The sequence below is a fragment of the Peromyscus maniculatus genome, chromosome 6, assembly GCF_049852395.1.
Source record: "Peromyscus maniculatus bairdii isolate BWxNUB_F1_BW_parent chromosome 6, HU_Pman_BW_mat_3.1, whole genome shotgun sequence".
NCBI classification, from domain to species: Eukaryota; Metazoa; Chordata; class Mammalia; order Rodentia; family Cricetidae; genus Peromyscus; species Peromyscus maniculatus.
The window spans coordinates 75,279,217-75,298,455 of NC_134857.1; the positions used below are offsets into that span (position 1 = coordinate 75,279,217).

Genomic DNA, 19,239 nt, shown 5'->3' on the forward strand with positions numbered 1-19,239 from the left:
CCTGCCCTGGAGCAGTGGGGTTAAATATTTGACCCAGTTGAGGAATGTGAACGGGGAGGAGGCAGGGAGGCGAGAGGTTGCCTGTCATTTTCTCACAGAGCCAGCAGGGGGAACCCAAGCGCTGCCTCTACCTCGGTCTTGGTAGATGTTCTGTGGGAAATGCTGCTCTCAACTCTATTGGAGATGTGTTTCCAAATCCCTGCGTGGACAGGTACATTGGGGGAAATGCTACTGAGACTTCCAAGGCTCGGAGTTCATGTGGAGGGCCCTTAGATGGCCCTTTGCTAGCTCTGATCCCCTGGTGCCTATTCTTGATTATCTTGCCGACGATTTCCTGGGGAGGAGAATGATGAGGTTCCAGGGAGATTCAGAGGGTGGGGTATATTGATAACGGACAAGTGCCCGGCTGGGGCAAAAACAGGATTCCCATTGAATAGCCAAATGTACTTCAAAGACGCCTGCAACTCCAGGGCCTCTTCCTGGCCCATGTCCTGATCCACCCTAATTTTAACCAGGAAACATCAAAAGACAGAGAATTTGCCAAAAGGTTCAGCTACCAGGGAGATGTTCTGGCCATGGTATAGATTGATGAGTAGGGCCGACACTATCAAAGACTTCCTGTTTCTCCTCCCCAAAATGGAGCTAGAAGACACCACTTTGAGATGAGGGGAATCCAAGGGTATCAAAGAAATTTAGAGCCAGGCGGTAAGTGGCGCACGCCTTTAGTCCCAGCACTTGGGAGGCAGAGCCAGGCGGGTCTCTGTGAGTTCAAGGTCAGCCTGGTCTACAGAATGAGATCCAGGAAAGGCACCAAAACTACACAGAGAAACCCTGTCTCAGAAAAAAAAAAAAAAAGAAAAAGAAAAAAAAAAGAAAGAAAGAAAAGAAATTTAGAGGTCCAGCCTCCAGAGGAAGTTAGGGTATATGGTGTTCCTTGGGGGGTCTCCCATGTGTTCAACCAAATATGGGACTCTCAGACTCTTGAATGTCAGGTCAGGGTGGATCCAGAAGGTCTCAGATGTCTTCGGCTCTGCACAGAGCCAGTAAGGCTGAGTGATAATCCCCTCTGACTGCATCCTGCAGGTGAGGGAATCAGTATTAGAAAAACTCAGTACCACCACTCATGGTCCAACTTCTAACCCCACCTTGTGCTGAAAAATAGCTCATGACCAAGGAAAGACCTGCTCTCTGTTGCCTGGGTCCCACACTCAACGAAAGGGAAGCTGGGTGGAGCTGGGAGCTAGGACGCCAGGGCTCCAGACATTGCCTGATTTAGTCTGGTTGTGGTGGCATACCCTTTTAATCCCAGCACTTGGGCACTTGGGAAGCAGAGGCAGGTGGATCTCTGAGTTCGAGGCCAGCCTAGTCTATTGAATGGGTTCTAGGACAGGTAGGGCTACACAGAGAAACCCTGTCTTGAAGAAAGAGAGAGAAAGAAAGAGTGAGCTAAATTTTACCTGGAGAGAAGAATACAGAGACTTCCCAAATTTCTTCTTGAACTCAGCCCGGATGCTTAGAAGATCAGTCTCGCTTCGGGAGACGAGCACTCGCATCAGGACTTGGAAATTGGGCTCAGTTTCCTGGTAAAGAAACAGAGAGGGGAGTGTGAGGCAGGTAGTTAGGGGATAGTCTCTTTAAGGGCAAGGGGTGAATGGCCTGCATGGGTGAGTAGGAACTAGAGGCAAGATAGAGTTAAGGAGAAGCAATAATCTCAGAGTCACTGTCTACACCCACAGAAGGATAATGAGTAAATATGTTTTCTGTCCTTTCTTTTTGTGGTACTGGGGGGGTCAAACCCAGGGCCTTAAACATGCATTTATCACTGAGCTACATCCTCAGGCTTCTTCCTCCTCCTCTGACAGGATCTCAGCATATACCTCAGGCTAGCCTCAAATTCACAGAGTGCTGAGACTAAAGGTATTAGCCACCATGCCCAGCCCAGATCTGTTTCTATGTGTATGTGTGCATATCTGTGTGAGTGTGTGCCACATGTGTGCAGATGCCTGTGGAGGTCAGAAGAGCGTCTTACATCCCGTGGAGCAGTTGTAAACTGCTGGATATGGGTCCAAGAACCAAACTTGGGTCCTCTGGAAGAGCAAGAAACTCTTAACCACTAAGCCATCTCCCAGCTCCATGTTTTTGTTTTTGACACAGTGTCTCATGTACCCTAGACTGACCTTTAACTCACAGAGATCCACTTACCTCTCTGCCTCTAGACTATTTGGATTTAAGGTATGGGCCACCATGCCTGACAAGCCTTGAACTCTTGGATCCTCTTGTTTCTGCTTCTCAAGTTCTGCGATTACAAGTGTGTGTCTTTTGGCTAGCCTGACTCCTAAAATATACCTGACGTTTTATATCATATATATATAATTATATGACATATATATATATATAATTCCAATCTCATAATCCTAACATACTAAGCTGTGTTTGTTTCCTTTTATGTGTGTGCCTCATGGGCTCTCCACCAAGCCACTCAGGAACTCAGACAGATAACCACAGGTTTTCAAATGAATCCTGGTGTTGACTCATTATAATGAGCCAGGCTTTATCAGTTAAGTATAATAATAATCTGTTGTCAAGATGGAAATCTCTGGATGATTGAGCAAGGGCATAAGTAGACTGTCCTATGAATGAATAGTCATCAATGGGGCATGATGCTGAAGGCTTCTCTGTCTGCCAAAATGTGATAACTTTTTCCAACCTTTCCTATATTACACTTCCTTTTTTATTTTATTTTTATTTATTTATTTTTGTTTTTTCAAGACAGGGCTTCTCTGTGTAGCCTTGGCTGTCCTGGCACTTGATCTATAGACCAGGCTGGCCTTGAACTCAGAGATCTGCCAGCCTCTGCCTCTCCAGTGGATTAAAGGTATGTGCCATCACTGCCCAACTATTACACTTCATATATATATATATATATATATATATATATATGACTAGATTCTGTTGGTATAATCACTCAAACCATAGTGATCACTTTTTAGATAAATAATACACCAGGCACTATGTGTTGTGTTTTGTTTTTCTTTTTTGAGACAGGGTCTCTCTCTCACAATGTAGCCCAGGCTGTCCTGGAACTCCCTGTACAGACCCAGCTGGTCTCAAACACAGACCTGCCTGCCTCTGCTCCTGAATGCTGGGATTAAAGGTGTGCACCCCCACGGCCCTGTGCCCCGAGCATCTCGTACAGTGGCGCAGAGATGGTCGATGGTCGCTGGGGGCTTGGGCTTATGCAGTAAGTGTTCTGCTACCACACTGTCCTCAAGCCTGAGGGTAAGAAACAGGAATGAAGTCTGGCCCGGCGCGGTGGCGCACACCTGTAGTCCCAGCACTCGGGAGGCAGAGCCAGGCGGATCTCTGTGAGTTCAAGACCAGCCTGGGTTACATAGAGAAACCTTGTCCTGAAAAACCAAATAAATAAATAAACCTAGCCAATGTGGAGAAAGGAGGCCCAGGTTGCTCAGGGCATTCACCGTCTCTTTGTTCACGTTTTTTCATCTAATTGAACAAGGACAGGGCATAGTTGTGAAGGTTAATTGAAATGTAAGTAATACGCTGGACACAGCTGCAAAGTACAAGAGGTCCTGGCTGGCCTAGGACTTACGGTGCGCCTCCTGCTTCTGCCTCCCGAGTCCTGGGATTATGGGCTTTCACCACCAGGCCCACCTATTATTTATAGAGCAATGGTTCTCAACCTGTGAGTTGCGACCCCTTTGAGAGTCTAAAGACCATTTCAAAGGGGCCACATATCAGCTATCCTGCATGTCAGATATTTACATTATGATTCATAACAGTAGAAAAATTACAGTTAGGAAGCAGCAATAAAATAATTTTATGGTTGGGGGGTCAGCACCTGAGGAACTGTATTCAAGGGCTGCAGCGTTAGGAGGGTTGAGGACCACGGGGACAGTTACCACCCTCACCTCTGACAACACCGGACAAAGCAAACTCATCTGTTTTGGGAACATAGACACTAAGACAGAGTTAAACTGTAGTGCCTTGAGGGTAACTTCGTTCTAACCGGAGCTCACTCCTCTCTACCCATGACAAGACAGTCTGTAAACAGGGAAGACTAGCTTGTAGGTTCCACCACGCTTGGATCTGAAGGGCAGGACCGGAAGCAGTATGCCTCTTACCTGAAGGGCTTGGTGAAGTTTGTCAGCAAAGTACAGGGCTGTGTTTCTCATTATGGAAGCTAGAAGTGAAGGTGAGATGGTAGAGAGCCGTGTCTAGTGCTACAGCTTCCCATCCCAGTAAAACCCCCCCATACATCCTGAGTAGGTACCTACCGAGGCTGAGCAGAGCCTGCTGAGCATCTCCATGGAAACAGTTCCGGATAGCATCCTCTAATTCTTGCCCAGTGCTTCTCCGATACTGATCAAATACTTTTGGTATGTGTAGGGAGTGGTCGGAAAGGTAAGTTGGTGTGGGGCGGTTACTCACCACAGGGAAGGGTGACTCTCCCCAACACTGGCTGCCACACTCATCAATAGAGCAAGCTGGGTGGGGATAAGGAAGCTTGGGTACCTCGGATAAGGTGTTCAGGACTCCGTTGGGTAAAGATCAGGATCCATTGACCTGCCATACTGGATCCTCCGGTCTGCTGGAGTGCCTAGGGAAGAGGAAGGTGTCTGTGAGGATTGGAGTATGATCATTGTTTGGAGCCTAAAAGCCATGGTTAGGATGTCCCCAAAGATCTGTGGTGAAGGAAATGGGACAGAGGGGAAAAGGGATAATTTAATCTCTGCACTAGGGAGGCAGAGGCAGGCGGATCTCTGAGTTGGAGGCCAGCCTGGTCTACATAATGAGTTCTAGGATAGCCAGAGAAACCCTGACTCAAAAAATTAAATAAGTAAAAATAATAAAAAGAGGCAGAATTAAGAAAGGGGCTCTAGCCGGTCGGTGGTGGCGCACACCTTTAATCCCAGCACTTGGGAGGCAGAAGCAGGTGGATCTCTGTGAGTTCAAGGCCAGCCTGGGCTACAAATTGAGTTCCAGGATAGCTAGAGCTACACAGAGAAACCCTGTCTTGAAAAACAAAAACAAACAACGAAAGGAAGGAAGGAAGGAAGGAAGGAAGGAAGGAAGGAAGGAAGGAAGGAAGGAAGGAAGGAAGGAAGGGGCTCTACTTAGCTGCTCTCACAAGGAACTAATCCCCAAGAAGAGGAGGCCTACTTGATCCAGTGCCCACAGGAGGGGAATCTGCCAGCAGATGAGATTGTATTCTTTGAGCTCGGGAGGCAAAGGCAAAGAAGATAGGGACAGGTTTGCAGCACAGAGGGGCCACGGGATCTGGGCCACAGAGGGGGCCACAGAGGGGGCCACGGGATCTGGGCCACAGAGTGGGCCATGGGATCTGGGCCACAGAGTGGGCCACGGGATCTGGGCCACAGAGGGGGCCACGGGATCTGGGCCACAGAGGGGCCACGGGATCTGGGCCACAGAGGGGGCCACGGGATCTGGGCCCTCAGACGTGGTACAAACCGTATATGGCTATGCAAGCTCAAGTCCTTTTGCTCACCCGGACATCTTGTTCTTCCAAGTTGTAGTCAATGATCCCAGAGTATCTCTCTCGGCCCCCCTAAGTGGAGACACTGTTCTCAGGTTTCGGGGAAGAGACCCTGATCTCTCCAAAGCTCTCCCTTGTCACAGGACAGCAGAACTCCCTCCTCTGGCCCATCCCCAGCCTGAGGAACACAACCCCCTTCCCTGGCAGGCCGAGCCTCACCTTGCTCAGGGCCAGGAGCAGGTCCTGCAAGATGCCATTGGTCTCAGTTCTGATATCTTCCTCAGCCTCCACCTGGAAATCTGGGGCAAGGGCAGGAGCCTTTTGACTCCTTCTGAATTTTCCCAGGGTAGATAGCTTTAGGACTTGTCACATGTTGGACAACTGGGCCCTCACAGTCCTCTTCCTTTTGTTTTCAAAGATTTGTGTTTTATTTATTTGGGGATTTGCCCAGAGAGGCTAGAGGTGCCCTTGGAGCTGGAGTTGCAGGGGGTTGTGAACCATCCGATGTGGGTGCTGGGGACCGAACTCAGGTCCTCCTTATGCTCTTAGCTGCTGCTCCAGCCCCCTCACCATCCATCTATCTCCTAGGCAGAGCAGCTTGATGGCCAATGGTTCCCAGGATGGAAGACATGGGTGCCATCATGGCTACCCTGAAAACATTCCTAAGTTGTGAGTAGTGGAAGGGGCTTCGTCCCCAAACCTTCCCACTGGGAACTCCATCCGTTGTTAGACAACCAGGAGTAACTAGAGATGGGGGATCCCAGATCATGAAGTAAGTTGGTTAGGGCCAAGCCCTCTGTCTTCTGTTCAAGAAGTGGTGTGTGAGGTAGGGGATGAAGCAGAGAGTGAGCAGGAGTGGGAAGACAGGAGAATGAAGACTCCAGGAGAGCCCTTGCCCAGCAGGCGCCGAAACCCTGGGTCCAATCTCTAGAGCAGAAAGAAAGGAGGAAGGAAGAGAGAAAAGGAAACGTCAGCCATGGAGGCCCATGCCTGTAAGCCCAGCACTGAGGGGCTGAGTCAGGAGGGCCATGGATTCAAAGCATTTCATCTACGTGAAACTATAATGTCTCAGGAGAGGGGAAGAACCGAAAAAGAAAGATGGAAAGAGATCCAAGAGGAGCTCCCTGGAGGGAGGAGAGGGTTGAGAACACAGAGCAGCGTGAGCCATCGCCATCGAGTGAAAACTGAAGAAAGAGGATGTGATGGGCATGAGAGGGGGGTGGGGAAATCAGCTCCCAAATGAGGAGGTGAGGCCAGGTCTGACAGGTGACCGTGTGACTTATAAAAGGTCACCTCCTGTCCCCCGGGCAGCAGCAAGGGGCTAACTAATGTCATTACTGTGAGGTTTGCCCTAGGGCTCCAGACTAAGTTAATCATTGTTTCTCTTTAATGATCACCTGTGGCTCTCTCCCCTGGGGAGACTGAGGCACTGGCAGTGGAGGGGGGGTGCGGCACGTGCTGGGAGCAGAGACCTTCGCAGAGGGAATAGAATTCGGTCCATCAGGGTCCCAGATCTGCAGGGACCGTCGGAGAGGAGTGGATGGCCCCCACACCCTTCGACTCGTGGGGGCCCCCATTCATTCCTACCGTGCTTATAAACTGCCAGGCACTCCTGCAGCCGGGGTGCTGCTCGGGTGGCCAGGATTTCCAAGGCCACATCCTCTGCAGAACCTGAGGCCTGCAAGAGATTGTGAGGCCACTTGACGCTGGACCATACCGTTACCCAGCAAGATGGCAGACAGAGGGCTGGAGAGCAGGCACTAGCAGGCACGCATAGGGTTGAGGAGTCTCTAGGCCCAGTCTCTGGAGGGGTCAAGGCCTGTCGGCCGCCCTTCCTCTCGCTCGGTGTCCTTGTTCCCAGCTGCTGTCCTCTCCTGGTACCTTCAAGGCCGTCCTCAGTTCCTGGGCATCAAACTGGGCTGCGGGTTGTAGGAGGGCAACCACAATTTTTTCGAGGTGGCCAGAAAGTGCTGCCTGCAGAGACTTCAATAGATCCTGCATATGTGGGCCACAGACAGACAGACAGACAGACAGACAGAGACACAGGTCAAGGAAGGCCCCAGTCATGGGAAGCTTAGGCTGATTGTTATCCCAGCCTTGGCCACCAAGTCCCTGATTAGCCAAAGGGAGGGGCTGGCCATGGCTGGAGCTCAAGCCCTCCAGGGGGTCTCCACCCTGTCTGTCTCCAGCTCCCCACCTGTTTGGTTCGCTCTTGGAAGGCTCGAGAGATGAGCTGTCTCTGCTCTCTGCTCCGATTGGTCAGCACATCCACAATGGCGCTGTGGTCCACACCTGAACCAAGACAAAACCAGGCTGCCACCAGGGAGTTCACAGTTGTGAATTCCCAACTCTTCCAGGAGGAGAAGACCAGGGGCTACTTCACCCCTGCTAACACTTGTTCTTAAGGAGATGCAAAGAAAATGTCAAAAAACATTCAGAGAGCTGGCTGTAGGGGCGCACGCCTCTAATCCCAGCACTTGGGAGGATCTCTGTGAGTTCGAGACCAGCCTGGACTACAGAGTGAGTTCTAGGACAACCAGAGCTACACACTGAAACCCTGTTTTGGGGGAAGGAGGAAAAGAAAAAAAAAAAAAAAAGGAAGGAAATAAATAAATAAATCTGACTCAAATCCTAATTCAGGCAAAAGTGGCCTAGTTATGGTGGTTCAAAAAAAAGGGAAAAAAAGAAAACCATAAATGAAATAAAAAAAAATTTTAAAGGGCTTTTTGGGTGGGGCCCATTCATTTGGCTTAGAACCCTGGCTCTCCTGTTATAAGCTATGTGACCTTGGGCAAGCTTCTTAATCTCTCTGGGCCCCAGTTTCCTCATGTGTGGAAGGGAAATAATAAGCCTGACCTGACAAGGGTGTTGTGAGAGGGGATGACACACCACCACAGAACTTGACATGCTAGAATCAAATATTTCAACAATACTCCCAGAACGTCACCAGCTCCACCTCCTTCAAGCTCCTTAAAAAGATGTTTTTAAAGCCAGGTGGTGGTGGCACATGTCTTTAATCCTGGCACTCGGAGGCAGAGGCAGGTGGGTCTCTGAGTTCCAGGCCAGCCTGGTCTACAGAGCGAGTTCTAGGACAGCCAGGGCTACACAGAGAAACCTGTCTCAAAAAAAAAAAAAAAAAAAAAAAAAAAAAAAAAAAAAAAAAAAAAAAAGATAAAAAAAAACCCATTTATTTAATAAGTGTGTGGTGGTGGGATGAGGAACACTAGCTATTCTTCCAGGGGACCCAGTTCAAGTCCCACATGGTGGCTTACAACCATCTGAAACTCCAGTTCCAGGGGCTCTGACCCCCTCTTCTGGCCTCTGTGGGTACCAGGCTTGCTTGTCACAGTATGCACAGACATAGATACAGGCAAAATAAACATACACATAAAATACTAAAGTTTTAAGAAGAGAGAGAGGAAGGAAGAAAGAAGGAAGAAAGACAGACAGAAGCAGACCAGCAGTGAGGCATGATGGCTCTTGCCTGTAATCCCATCACTTGGGAAACTGCTGCAGGAGGATTACTACAAATTTGAAGCCAGCTTGAGATACGGAATGAGACCCTGTCAGGTGTGGTGGCACACATCCTTGACCCCAGCACTGGAGAAGCAGATGCAGGTGGATATGAGTTGGAGGCCAGCCTAGTCTCCGTAGTGAGTCCAGGCTAGCTAGTGTTACAAATGAGACCCTATCTCAAAATAAAATAATAAAATAAAATAAAAATCAGATCGACAATGAAAGGTAGACCCTAAACACCAAGGGCAGGAGCTTACCTTGGCCTGTAATGGCCTTCAGCAGCTTCTGAACATCCTTGTCCACACTGAAGCTCAAGAAAGTCCTGAGGGTGCCCAGGGTCCCCCAAGCTGCTGTCTGCAGGAGCATGAGAACATGGTATCATGAGGAGGGAGCCTGCCTTCCCCTCCTTCCATTGTGTCCCTTTACTGTGTGTGCATGGGGGGGTCAGAGGACGAGGGAGTGCATTTTCTGCTTCCATGTGGGTCCTAGGGATCGAACTCGGGTCCTCAAGGCTTCCACCCAGCTGAGCTATCTCTCCAATGCCATTTCCACCTTCCTCTTCCCCAACATCTCCTGGCCCCTGAGTGGACACATTAAAATGTATTGTTGGGGCTGGAGGTGTGGCTCAGTGGTAGAGCACTAAGCTGTCAAGTATAAAGCAAGACCAATCACCAGCACTACTGAATAAATAAATACGTTTCTGAAGTCCCAACAGCCCGTACCTTGCTGGCAAGGCCCAGGGAGCTGAGGATCTCCTGGGTGAGGGATGTTCCCATTCTTCCACTGCTCACAGACATAGTTCAGCTGGCTTCCCTGCGGGAGGAGACAGGAGTTAGCTGAGGGAATGCCCCTCTTGGGCCTGCTGATGGCCTCTAATGTGGCCTGGACTCTCTCAACCCATTCCTTTCCTTTGTGCAGAAAATAAATGAATGAATGATGGCGTATGGAACTGCTCTGCAGGCGTGAGGATGGAGGAGGAGGGCGATAGGAAGAGCCAACCTTCCCTGCTTTCTCCCTCCTTTCCTGAGCCAGGACTGGCTGGGGAGGCACTTACCAACCGTCTCCCTCCACCTAAGGCCCCTGAACCCTCAGTCTGAGATGATGCCCCCTTCTGAGGCTCAGGTCCCTCCCTTTCCTGACTTCCCAGGCAGCTGAGGTGAGGTGGCAAAATGATGGACAGGTGGGAGACAGCTCCTGTCACACCTCCTCCCCGCAGGTGAGCGCCAACCCCTACCTGAAGAGCAGCTTCCTGCCTGTCCGTCCCCCTCCCCCCCCCACACACACACCCGGAGTCTCAGGTGGGGTCTTCAGGTCCGCAAATGTATTCTGGGCTGATGGAGGTGTCCTGCCTCGTAGGCACATGAGTACCTGGGCATAGACTAGACTCTCTCATGCGGGGAAAGGGGCGCATCCCTCCTCCCTCAATCAGTAAGTTCTCCCTCCCCCAGAGAAGGGCTCCGTTCCAGGACTTACTCCAGAGGTGCCAGCAGTGAGGCGGGTGTTGTGGCCTGTGTGGGCACCAGCTCCTGTGTGGCCTGGTGGTGGAGAGGAGGAGTGAGGAGCCCCGGCTGAGCCGCCAACCAGATGACCTCCCTGGCAGACCAGCCCGGTTGTTGATTCTGACTCCAGCCCCTCCCAGACGTGGGAGAGGACCAGGCTGTACAGGGTCTACCAGCACACACCTCCCTGCCTAGCATCTCTCCTCCCAGGAACTGGCCCTTAACCCACGCAAGTGAACTCTGCTCAGCCTCTCAACCCAGCCAAGGACACAGGAGGCTTTGTGCGTTGCTTTCCCTGCGGGGCCAGGTTGGGACCACAGAAACCTAGCCTCCCGTCTTGCTTCTGACCTGGCCCTACCACTGACTCCAACTCCCTGGGGGTAAAAGGGGGGGGGGGTTAAGGGGAATGTAGGTCAGGCAGGCTCCAGGCTGATTTCAAGGTTGATAGAGAAAAACCTGTTGGGACACATACCATCAGGGCACCCCAGCCTGTACCCCACAGGGGGTCCCGGCCCAGAAGTTCAGTGATTATGCCTCAGGAAAACCATCCACCAAGGGTGGGGAGGAGAGGGGATTGTTTCTATCTGTGGGGAAGGGAGGGCACACAGGTAATCAGGGGTGAGGGCAGAGCCACAGAGTCAGGAAAGAAAAATGCAGAGGGTGTTCCCTGTAGACCGGCACCGTGGGAGCGCTGTGCTCCCAAAGGCCTCCAGCAGATGGAGGAGGATCCCAGGGCCCGGATTTCTCGGTCTCCTTCAGCCTCTTAGCTGCCAGTGTCCCTAGGCTGTTCAGGCTGCAGGTGATACAGTCCCAACAGCTAAGCCTGAGGCTGTTGGCACACAGCAGCAGGTGCCCAATCCCTCTGAGCCTCAGGGATCCTAAGCGGTTGCTTAACCCTCGGGGCTGGCTCCGTAAGGCTTGGGGAGCCGTCTATTTCCTGCCTCCAGTCTTCCGCCTTTCTCCAAACCCAGGGTGGTCCTCCTTGATCTCCCAGAAGCCCAGAAGGAGAGGGTTACAGTACATCTACTGCTACCCCACACAGAAAACGCGTGGGGACACTGGGAATGAAGTTCCACGATGGCAATCATATTCTGATTTTCTCCCTCACTAAAGTGGAAAACATACTCCAATTTTAGAATCAAAGGATGTATGGTCAATCTCTAATTTCGAATTTATTTGTTTGTTTGTTTGTTTGTTTTTTGAGACAGGGTCTCTCTACATAGTCTGGGCTGTCCTGGAACCTGCCGCTGCCTCCTGAGTGCTGGGACTAAAGGCGTGCGCCACCACACCCAGCCATCTCTAATTCTTAAATTTTTCTTTTTCTTCTTTTTTTTTTTTTTTTTGAGACAGGGTTTCTCTGTGTCGCCCTGGTTGTCCTGAAACTGACTTTGTAGATCAGACTGGCCTCCAACTCAGAGATCCACCTGCCTCTCTGCCTCCTGAGTGCTGGGATCAAAGGTGTGCGTTGCCATGCCTGGATCCTTGAAATTTTCTTTATTGTGCATGTGTGCAGCTGAGAGGAAAACTCATGGGATAGCCCCCCCCCCCCTTCAGGCAGATGAGTTCCAAGGGTGTGAGCTCCAAGGTCAGTCTGTGGCAAGTGCCCTTACTGAGCTCTCGTGCTGGCCTTTTTTGGTTTTGCTTGTTTGTTTGTGGGAAGATACAGGATTTTATTCTATAGCTCAGGCTAGCCTGGAACTCATGACGAAGCCCAGGCTGGCTTTGAGCTCACTATTCTCTTACCTCAGCTTCCAGTGCTGAGATTTCCAGGTGTGAGCCATCACCCCGAGTCTGCACTTGTTATAGCCTGTGATCTTAGCTAGACATCTCATAATCTCCTCATGGAAAGGGCAGGGGAAACTGTAGGGCAGAGGAGAAGAGAGGCTGGGGCAGCTGAGGCTGTTTCTTAGGAGGACTAAATGAGGCCGCGTGTCATCCTGTCAGTTAGGGGTGTTAGATTAAATAAACAAAAATATACAACTCCCAGGTAAATTAGTCCAGATAAACAGTGAATGATTTGTTGGTAATAGTATGACCCAGATACTTAATGAATGTCATTACTTAGACTAACAGGTTATTTATTGTTTACCTGAAATTCTACTCTAATAGGATGGATAGCCTGGGCTGTGCCTGGGAGCTCCGATAGGGCTCAGTCTCTGCACTTTGCTAAGGCTAAAGCTGCAGATCTAGACCTCCCAGGGTCAGAATTCTGACTTTCTGCATGATGCTGGACAGGTGCCTGAAGGTCCTGTGCTGTTTTCTTATCCTCAGAACAGAGCCCAGGGGCAAGGCTGCAGAGATGGCTCAGTAGATAAGAGCACTGGCTGTTCTTGCAGAGGATCAGGGTTCAATTCTCAACACCTACAAGGCAGCTTTCAACTGTCTGTAACTCCAGTTCTGGGGACCCAGTGTCCCCTTCTTGCCTCTTTGGGCTCTACATGCACACGGTGTACAGATATACATGCACATGGTGTACAGATATACATGCAGTTGAAACATCCATATACATAAAATAAAAATAAAACCTCTTTCTTTCTTTCTTTCTTTCTTTCTTTCTTTCTTTCTTTCTTTCTTTCTTTCTCTCTCTCTTTCTTTCTTTCTTTCTTTCTTTTGAGACAAGGTCTTCTATGTAGTTGTGGCTTTCCTGGAACTTGCTATGTAGACCAGGTTGGCCTCAAACTCACAGAATTCTCCCCGCCTCTACCTCCCAAGTGTTGAAATTAAAGGCGTGCGCCACCACACCTGACTAAATACATCTTTAAACACGAAAGCAGACTGGATAAGAAGCTGAGTGACAGAAAGGCCCTGGGTTCCAATCTCAGCACTGAAAAACATAAACCTGTCTCAGATACACAAAAAGAGAAACCAGAGACTGGAGATAGAGTGGGATTAGCAGTTAAGAACACTTGCTTCTCTTACAGAGGACTTGGGCTCAGTCCCCAGGACCCACATGGTGGTTTACAATCATCCATAACTCTAGTACTAGGAGATCTGATGCCTTCTTCTGGCCTCTCCATGTACCAAGTAAGCACACGTGGTGTGCACACATACATGTAGGTGAAACACACTCATATAAATAAAATAAATCTTCAAAAAAGAGTGTTCATCACTAATGACAGTCTATGTTGGAGAGGATGTGGAGCAAAGGGAACTCTCCTCCACTGTTGGTGGGAATGCAAACTTGTACAACCACTGTGGAAATCAGTATGGCGGTTTCTCAGAAAATTGGGAATCGATCTACCTCAAGACCCAGCCATACCACTCTTGGGCATATACCCAAGGAATGCTGATTCATACCATAAAGATACATGCTCAGCTACGTTCATAGCAGCACTATTCATAATAGCCAGAACCTGGAAACAACCAAGATGCCCGTCAACTGAAGAGTGGATTAAGAAAATGTGGTACATATACACAATGGAGTACTACTCAGCAGAGAAAAACAATGACAGCATGAAATTTGCAGGAAAATGGATAGAACTAGAAAATGTCATCCTGAGTGAGGTAACCCAAATCCAGGACAAACATGGTATGTACTCGTAAGTGGATACCAGATATAAAGCAAAGAACAATCAGACTGCAACCCACAGATCCAGGGAGGCTACATAGCAGGGGGGACCCTAGGATGACTGTGGCTTATAATAAGTTTTGGTTTTACTCAATTACTGGGCAAGCCTCAATCAAACATTTCATTTTAGGATAAGAATTTGTACTGTATCAAGCTGATAATAGGAAAAATAAATAAATAAATAAAAATGAAAAAAAGTGTTTATGTTATAGATTGTTGTGAGAACTACATAAATATATATTGAGATGGAAGTTTAAGTTGGGGCAGAGGCATTGCCTTTCAAGGATGATGCCCAAGTTCTATCCTTGGCAGCCCACCTCTAAATAATATACACTACTGAAAAAAGTGCTGGTCACAGTACCAAGTATGCATGTCAAAATGCTAACACATGGCAACAAGTATTGTTACAATCTTATTTTATACTGGTAACTGTTGCTTCTTCCTGCCAAATCTGATCCTGGCAGGCTTCAACATCTTTCCTGACATTTCCCAAGAGTGCCACAAGAGGGCATCGGCAACTACTGACTGTATAATTAATAAATCACCCAGGGCCACTTGAAGTCCCTAGCTCCACCTGAGCATATCGATGGGCTCTCATAACCCACTTGTCAGAAGTACAGCATGGGCTGACCTCTGAGGACATGCTGGAGACTGTTGCTTCACAGATCCCGGGGACCCCGATGTAGCAGAGGGGCCCACACGCCCCGCCTTCTGACTCTTCAGTATCGATTCTGGCTACATGTAGCAAGCAGCCTATGGTGAAAGCCAGGGGAGGGCACCTGTTTGACCTGCCAAAGCTTCCCAAGGGACTCCTGTGAGAACCCGCAAGTTGAACTCTATATTAACAGAAGTCACACAGAAATCCAGTCACCTGGCCGAAGCAGAGCCTTCCTGTGAGTGTGCAAACTGTGTGTGCTGCTTCCACAGTGGTTCGGCTGAAACTTGGGTGGCATTTCACCGCTCTCAGCCTGGTTTTGCCTTGTTGAACCTGAGGACAGACTTGCTCTTTTCAGGGTCACTGATTATTCAACGCCCATGCTCTAAATTAGGATTGTGAACTTGGAGGACACCTCAGAGAGGATTCACTCTGCACCTTTGTTACGGACTGAGGAGGGTAGAGATTTCCCACACCCGTGGAGTTTGAACCAGAGTCTAGGTATCTCAATGTCTCTAATTTTGTCATCTCCTGAGGAGGAATAGGTGACATGGTGTCCCTGAGTGGAACACCAGCGCATACAGTGCTGTCCAGTGTCTCAACTGCTGACTCGGGAGCACTTCTTCAAACTCTCTGGCACCATTTTGCTTTTCTTCTTTCTTCTTTTTTAGCCCCTCCCCCATTATCTAATCTATCTGTCTATCTATCTGTCTGTCTATCTATCATCTATCTATCTATCTATCTATCATCTATCTGTCTATCATCTATCTATCTATCTATCTATCTATCTATCTATCTATCTATCATCTGTCTGTCTATCTATCATCTATCTTACCTATCTATCATCTATCTATCTATCATCTATCATCCATCTTATCTAATCTATCTGTCTGTCTATCTATCTATCATCTATATCTATCTATCTATCTATCTATCTATCTATCTATCTATCTATCTATCTATCATCTATCTGTCTATCTATCATCTATATCTATCTATCTATCTATCTATCTATCTATCTATCTATCTATCTATCTATCTATCTATCATCTATCCATCCATCCATCCATCATCTATCTACCTACCTAGTTTGTGTACACATGTTGGCCTGTGTGTGCCACAGCATGCATGTAGAAGCTAGAAGACAACTTGTGAGAGTCATCCTGTCACTCTGTCCTTCCACCACGTGGATCTTGGGATTTCCACTCAGATTATGGGGCTTGGCAGCATTTACCTTTAATCACGAAGCCCGCACACTGGCCCCCCTGTACCGACACTGCTGAACTCCTTACTCAAGGAGGCTTCTGTGGGTTCGTATGTGTGTGTTATATATGTTATACACAGTACATAAGAATATATATTTATAGTACATATACAATATTGTGTGTGTATATATATAGGCAGGGTCTTACTGTGTAGCCCTGGCTGTTCCAGAACTTTCTATGCTATGTAGACCAGGCTGGCTTCAAACTTGCAGAGATCTATCTGCCTCTGCTGGGATTAACAGTGTGTCGCTATGATGGGCAGGCTTCTGTGTTTTATGGGCCAGCTACAGTTAGAAAGATCTCCTTTTTGCTGTGTCTTGTCTTCCCAGGAGCCTGCTCAGATACCTAAACTCTGGCCCCATGGCCAGCCTGTTCACTGCCTTGGGACACCTCAACAGCTTATTCAGAGGAAGTGAGTCACCACAAGAAGGCCACACTTGGGCATTGTGGGCATGGCAATGCCAGCTTAGGGTGGGGGATGGGTTGGAAAGGCGTGGTGATTCTTATCTACTGGTTCACCCGAGGGAGAGTGTGGGGAACATCATCCCGGTGCTGGCTGAGGCCAAGTTTCTCCTCTTTCCATTTTCTCTTTTGTCTACTTCTTATCTCCATTTCTCAGGCTCTCATTATCCAGCTTTTGCCCACAAAACTCCCCTGTCCACCCCCCTCTTTCCTTCTCTCTTTCTTTCTTTTAAACTTAACTTCATTTACCCAGAGGAAGCATTTAAAAAGTCTGGTGGGCTGAGTGTGAGAGTTCACACCTGTAAATCTAGAACACGGGAGGATTGACTTTGATTCTGAAACTAGGTTGGGGTACACAGGGAGGTACTGCCTCAAAACAAACAAACAGATAAATAAATAAATAAATAAATAAATAAATAAATAAATAAATATCTGGGGGTTGGAGAGAGAGCTCAGGAGTTAAGAGCATTTGTTCTTACAGAGGACCTGGGTTCAATTCCCAGCACCCACATGATGGCTCACAACCATCTGTAACACCAGTGGGGGATAAGGGAATATATATTTAACACCCTCTTCTATTCTCCAAGGGTACTGCATGTAAGTGGTTCACAGACATACATGCAGGCGAAACAACAATACACACACACACACACATATATGTGTATATATATATATATATATATATATATATATATATATATATATATATTTTTTTTTTTTTTTATTTATTTTTTTTCCGAGACAGGGTTTCTCTGTGTAGCTTTGAGCCTTTCCTGGATCTCGCTCTGTAGACCAGGTTGGCCTTGAAATCTCAGAGATCTGCCTGGCTCTGCGTTCCGAGTGCTGGGATTAAAGGCATGTGCCACCACCCGGCCGATACACATAAATTTTTTTTTTTTTTTGGTTTTTCGAGACAGGGTTTCTTTGTGTAGCTTTGCGCCTTTCCTGGAACTCACTTGGTAGACCAGGCTGGCCTCGAACTCACAGAGATCCGCCTGCCTCTGCCTCCCAAGTGCTGGGATTAAAGGCGTGTGCCACCACCGCCCGGCTACATAAAATTTTTTAAAAATTAAAAATAAAAAAAAAATATGGTGGGGATCATGGGAAAGCAAAGTATTAAAAACAAAACAAAACAAAACAAAAAACAACCAACCAAACAAACAAACAAAAAAACCCAAGAAAAGAAGTCCTAAACTAAAGAAGAGGGACCGGGACCGTCCATTCACAGGTGGGGGATGGGATGGAGAGGGTTAGCTGGGCCCAAACAGCAGACACAAGAACCCTCTTGGAAAAGAGGGTGAGGGTGTGTGTTGCAGAAGAGGAGTCGGAAGAACACTGCAGGGCAAAGCGCAGGGCACCGCAGGGGACAGCCAGCTATTGTGACGTATCATCGGTGCTGGGGTCTCCCTGCAGGGAGCAAGCGGACAAACAGGTTGAATGTCGTCTACTGCCTCTTTCCACCTACGCGGAGACCAGAGCCTAGCCAAACTCCCAGGAGAGCAGTGCGGCCACACCTCTTCCTAAGACAACTGGGGAAGCACCACGCTTGACTGTGTGCTCTGGGAAGCCAGGCTCTGCCACAGGCTCAGTGACGGCATGAAAATGCTATTTCGTGGGCCGCAGAGACGGCTCGACGGGACAGAGCCCTTGTTCTTGCAAAGCAGAACACGCAGGTTTGATCCCAGCTCCCCATGGCCGCTCACAACCGTCTATAACTCCAGTTCCAGGGAATCGGATGCCCTCGGCGGAGCTCCTTGGGTACCTGGCACGCACGGTACACATACATACATAATGCAGGAGAACACTCATACAATACAATCAAATAAATAAATATTTAAAAAATACTATTTTGCCGGGCGGCAGTGGCGCACGCCTTTAATCCCAGCCCTCGGGAGGCAGAGGCAGTCGGATTTCTGTGAGTTCGAGGCCAGCCTGGTCTACAGCGCGAGTTCCAGGACAGGCACGAAAACTACACAGAGAAACCCTGTCTCGAAAAACCAAAACCCGGGACAAGAGTCCCGGGACCGACGCCATGATGCTTTCGGCCGTCTCTTTTGCCAAGAGCAAGTCAAAGACCATTCTGGTGAGGCTGGTGAGCCAAGCTGGGGCAGGTTTCTCCTTCAACCACAAGAGAAGCCGACTCTGAGAAAAGCTGACTCTTCTGCATTATGATCCAATCGTGAGCAAAAAAGTTCTCTTCGTGGAACAGAAAAAAATACGCTCCCTCTAAGCAATGGACTGAGAGTGAATTTGATTCATAAACGGGAAGACGGAGGTGCGGCCCTGGCTCAGAGACCTGCAGTGTGTACTGACCAAGAGGAACCGCACAGCATGGCCGCTGGTGAGGTGAAGGCCGCTGTGAAGGAACAGTGCCGTGAAAGAGTTCTTCACAGAGACCAGATAGTTCTCTCTCTGTAGTTTTTATAGGCATTAATAAAAAAAGTCGAAATAAAAAAAAAAAAAACAATCCAAAACCAAAACCAACCAAACAAACAAACAAAAAAAACCTATTTCACAAAGGTGAAAAATGATCTCCCTGCTTCTGTCATGCAAATACTGAGACCTTGCTGGGGAGCGAGCCACCAAACCGGGCCAGGTAGTTTTGTTGTTTTGGTTTTCGGGACAGGGTTTCTCTGTGTAGCTCTGGCTGTCCTGGAACTCGCTCTGTAGACCAGGCTGGCCTCGAACTCGCGGACATCCTCCTGCCTCTGCCTGGCGTGGCCAGGTAGTTTTAAATATATATAATATTTATATAAAAA

The 19,239-nt window shown here is 48.5% G+C and overlaps 1 protein-coding gene and 1 pseudogene across 5 annotated transcripts; one reads left to right on the plus strand and one right to left on the minus strand.

Annotated features, from left to right (window-relative positions):
- Window positions 1–366: 366 nt before the first annotated feature.
- On the minus strand, window positions 367–10,902 carry Anxa9 (annexin A9). Of its 5 annotated transcripts, none has more exons than XM_076574558.1 (14): window positions 10,714–10,902; window positions 10,505–10,566; window positions 9,754–9,844; window positions 9,289–9,385; window positions 7,713–7,807; window positions 7,397–7,510; window positions 7,103–7,193; window positions 5,735–5,814; window positions 5,528–5,587; window positions 4,534–4,618; window positions 4,296–4,391; window positions 4,143–4,201; window positions 1,458–1,580; window positions 367–1,077 (listed from the first exon to the last, which is right to left on the minus strand). In XM_076574558.1, the coding sequence occupies exons 3-14, from the start codon at window positions 9,826–9,828 to the stop codon at window positions 1,015–1,017; spliced, it is 1,038 nt and encodes a 345-aa protein (XP_076430673.1). In that variant the 5' UTR covers window positions 9,829–9,844; window positions 10,505–10,566; window positions 10,714–10,902; the 3' UTR covers window positions 367–1,014. The 5 variants fall into 5 exon arrangements, with proteins under 5 accessions (XP_076430673.1, XP_076430674.1, XP_006982600.1 ...); XM_076574559.1 differs by having other exon boundaries at window positions 10,760–10,897; XM_006982538.4 differs by having other exon boundaries at window positions 10,505–10,901.
- Window positions 10,903–18,464: 7,562 nt separating this feature from the next.
- LOC102920549 (large ribosomal subunit protein bL33m pseudogene) lies at window positions 18,465–18,931 on the plus strand (annotated as a pseudogene).
- Window positions 18,932–19,239: the final 308 nt, after the last annotated feature.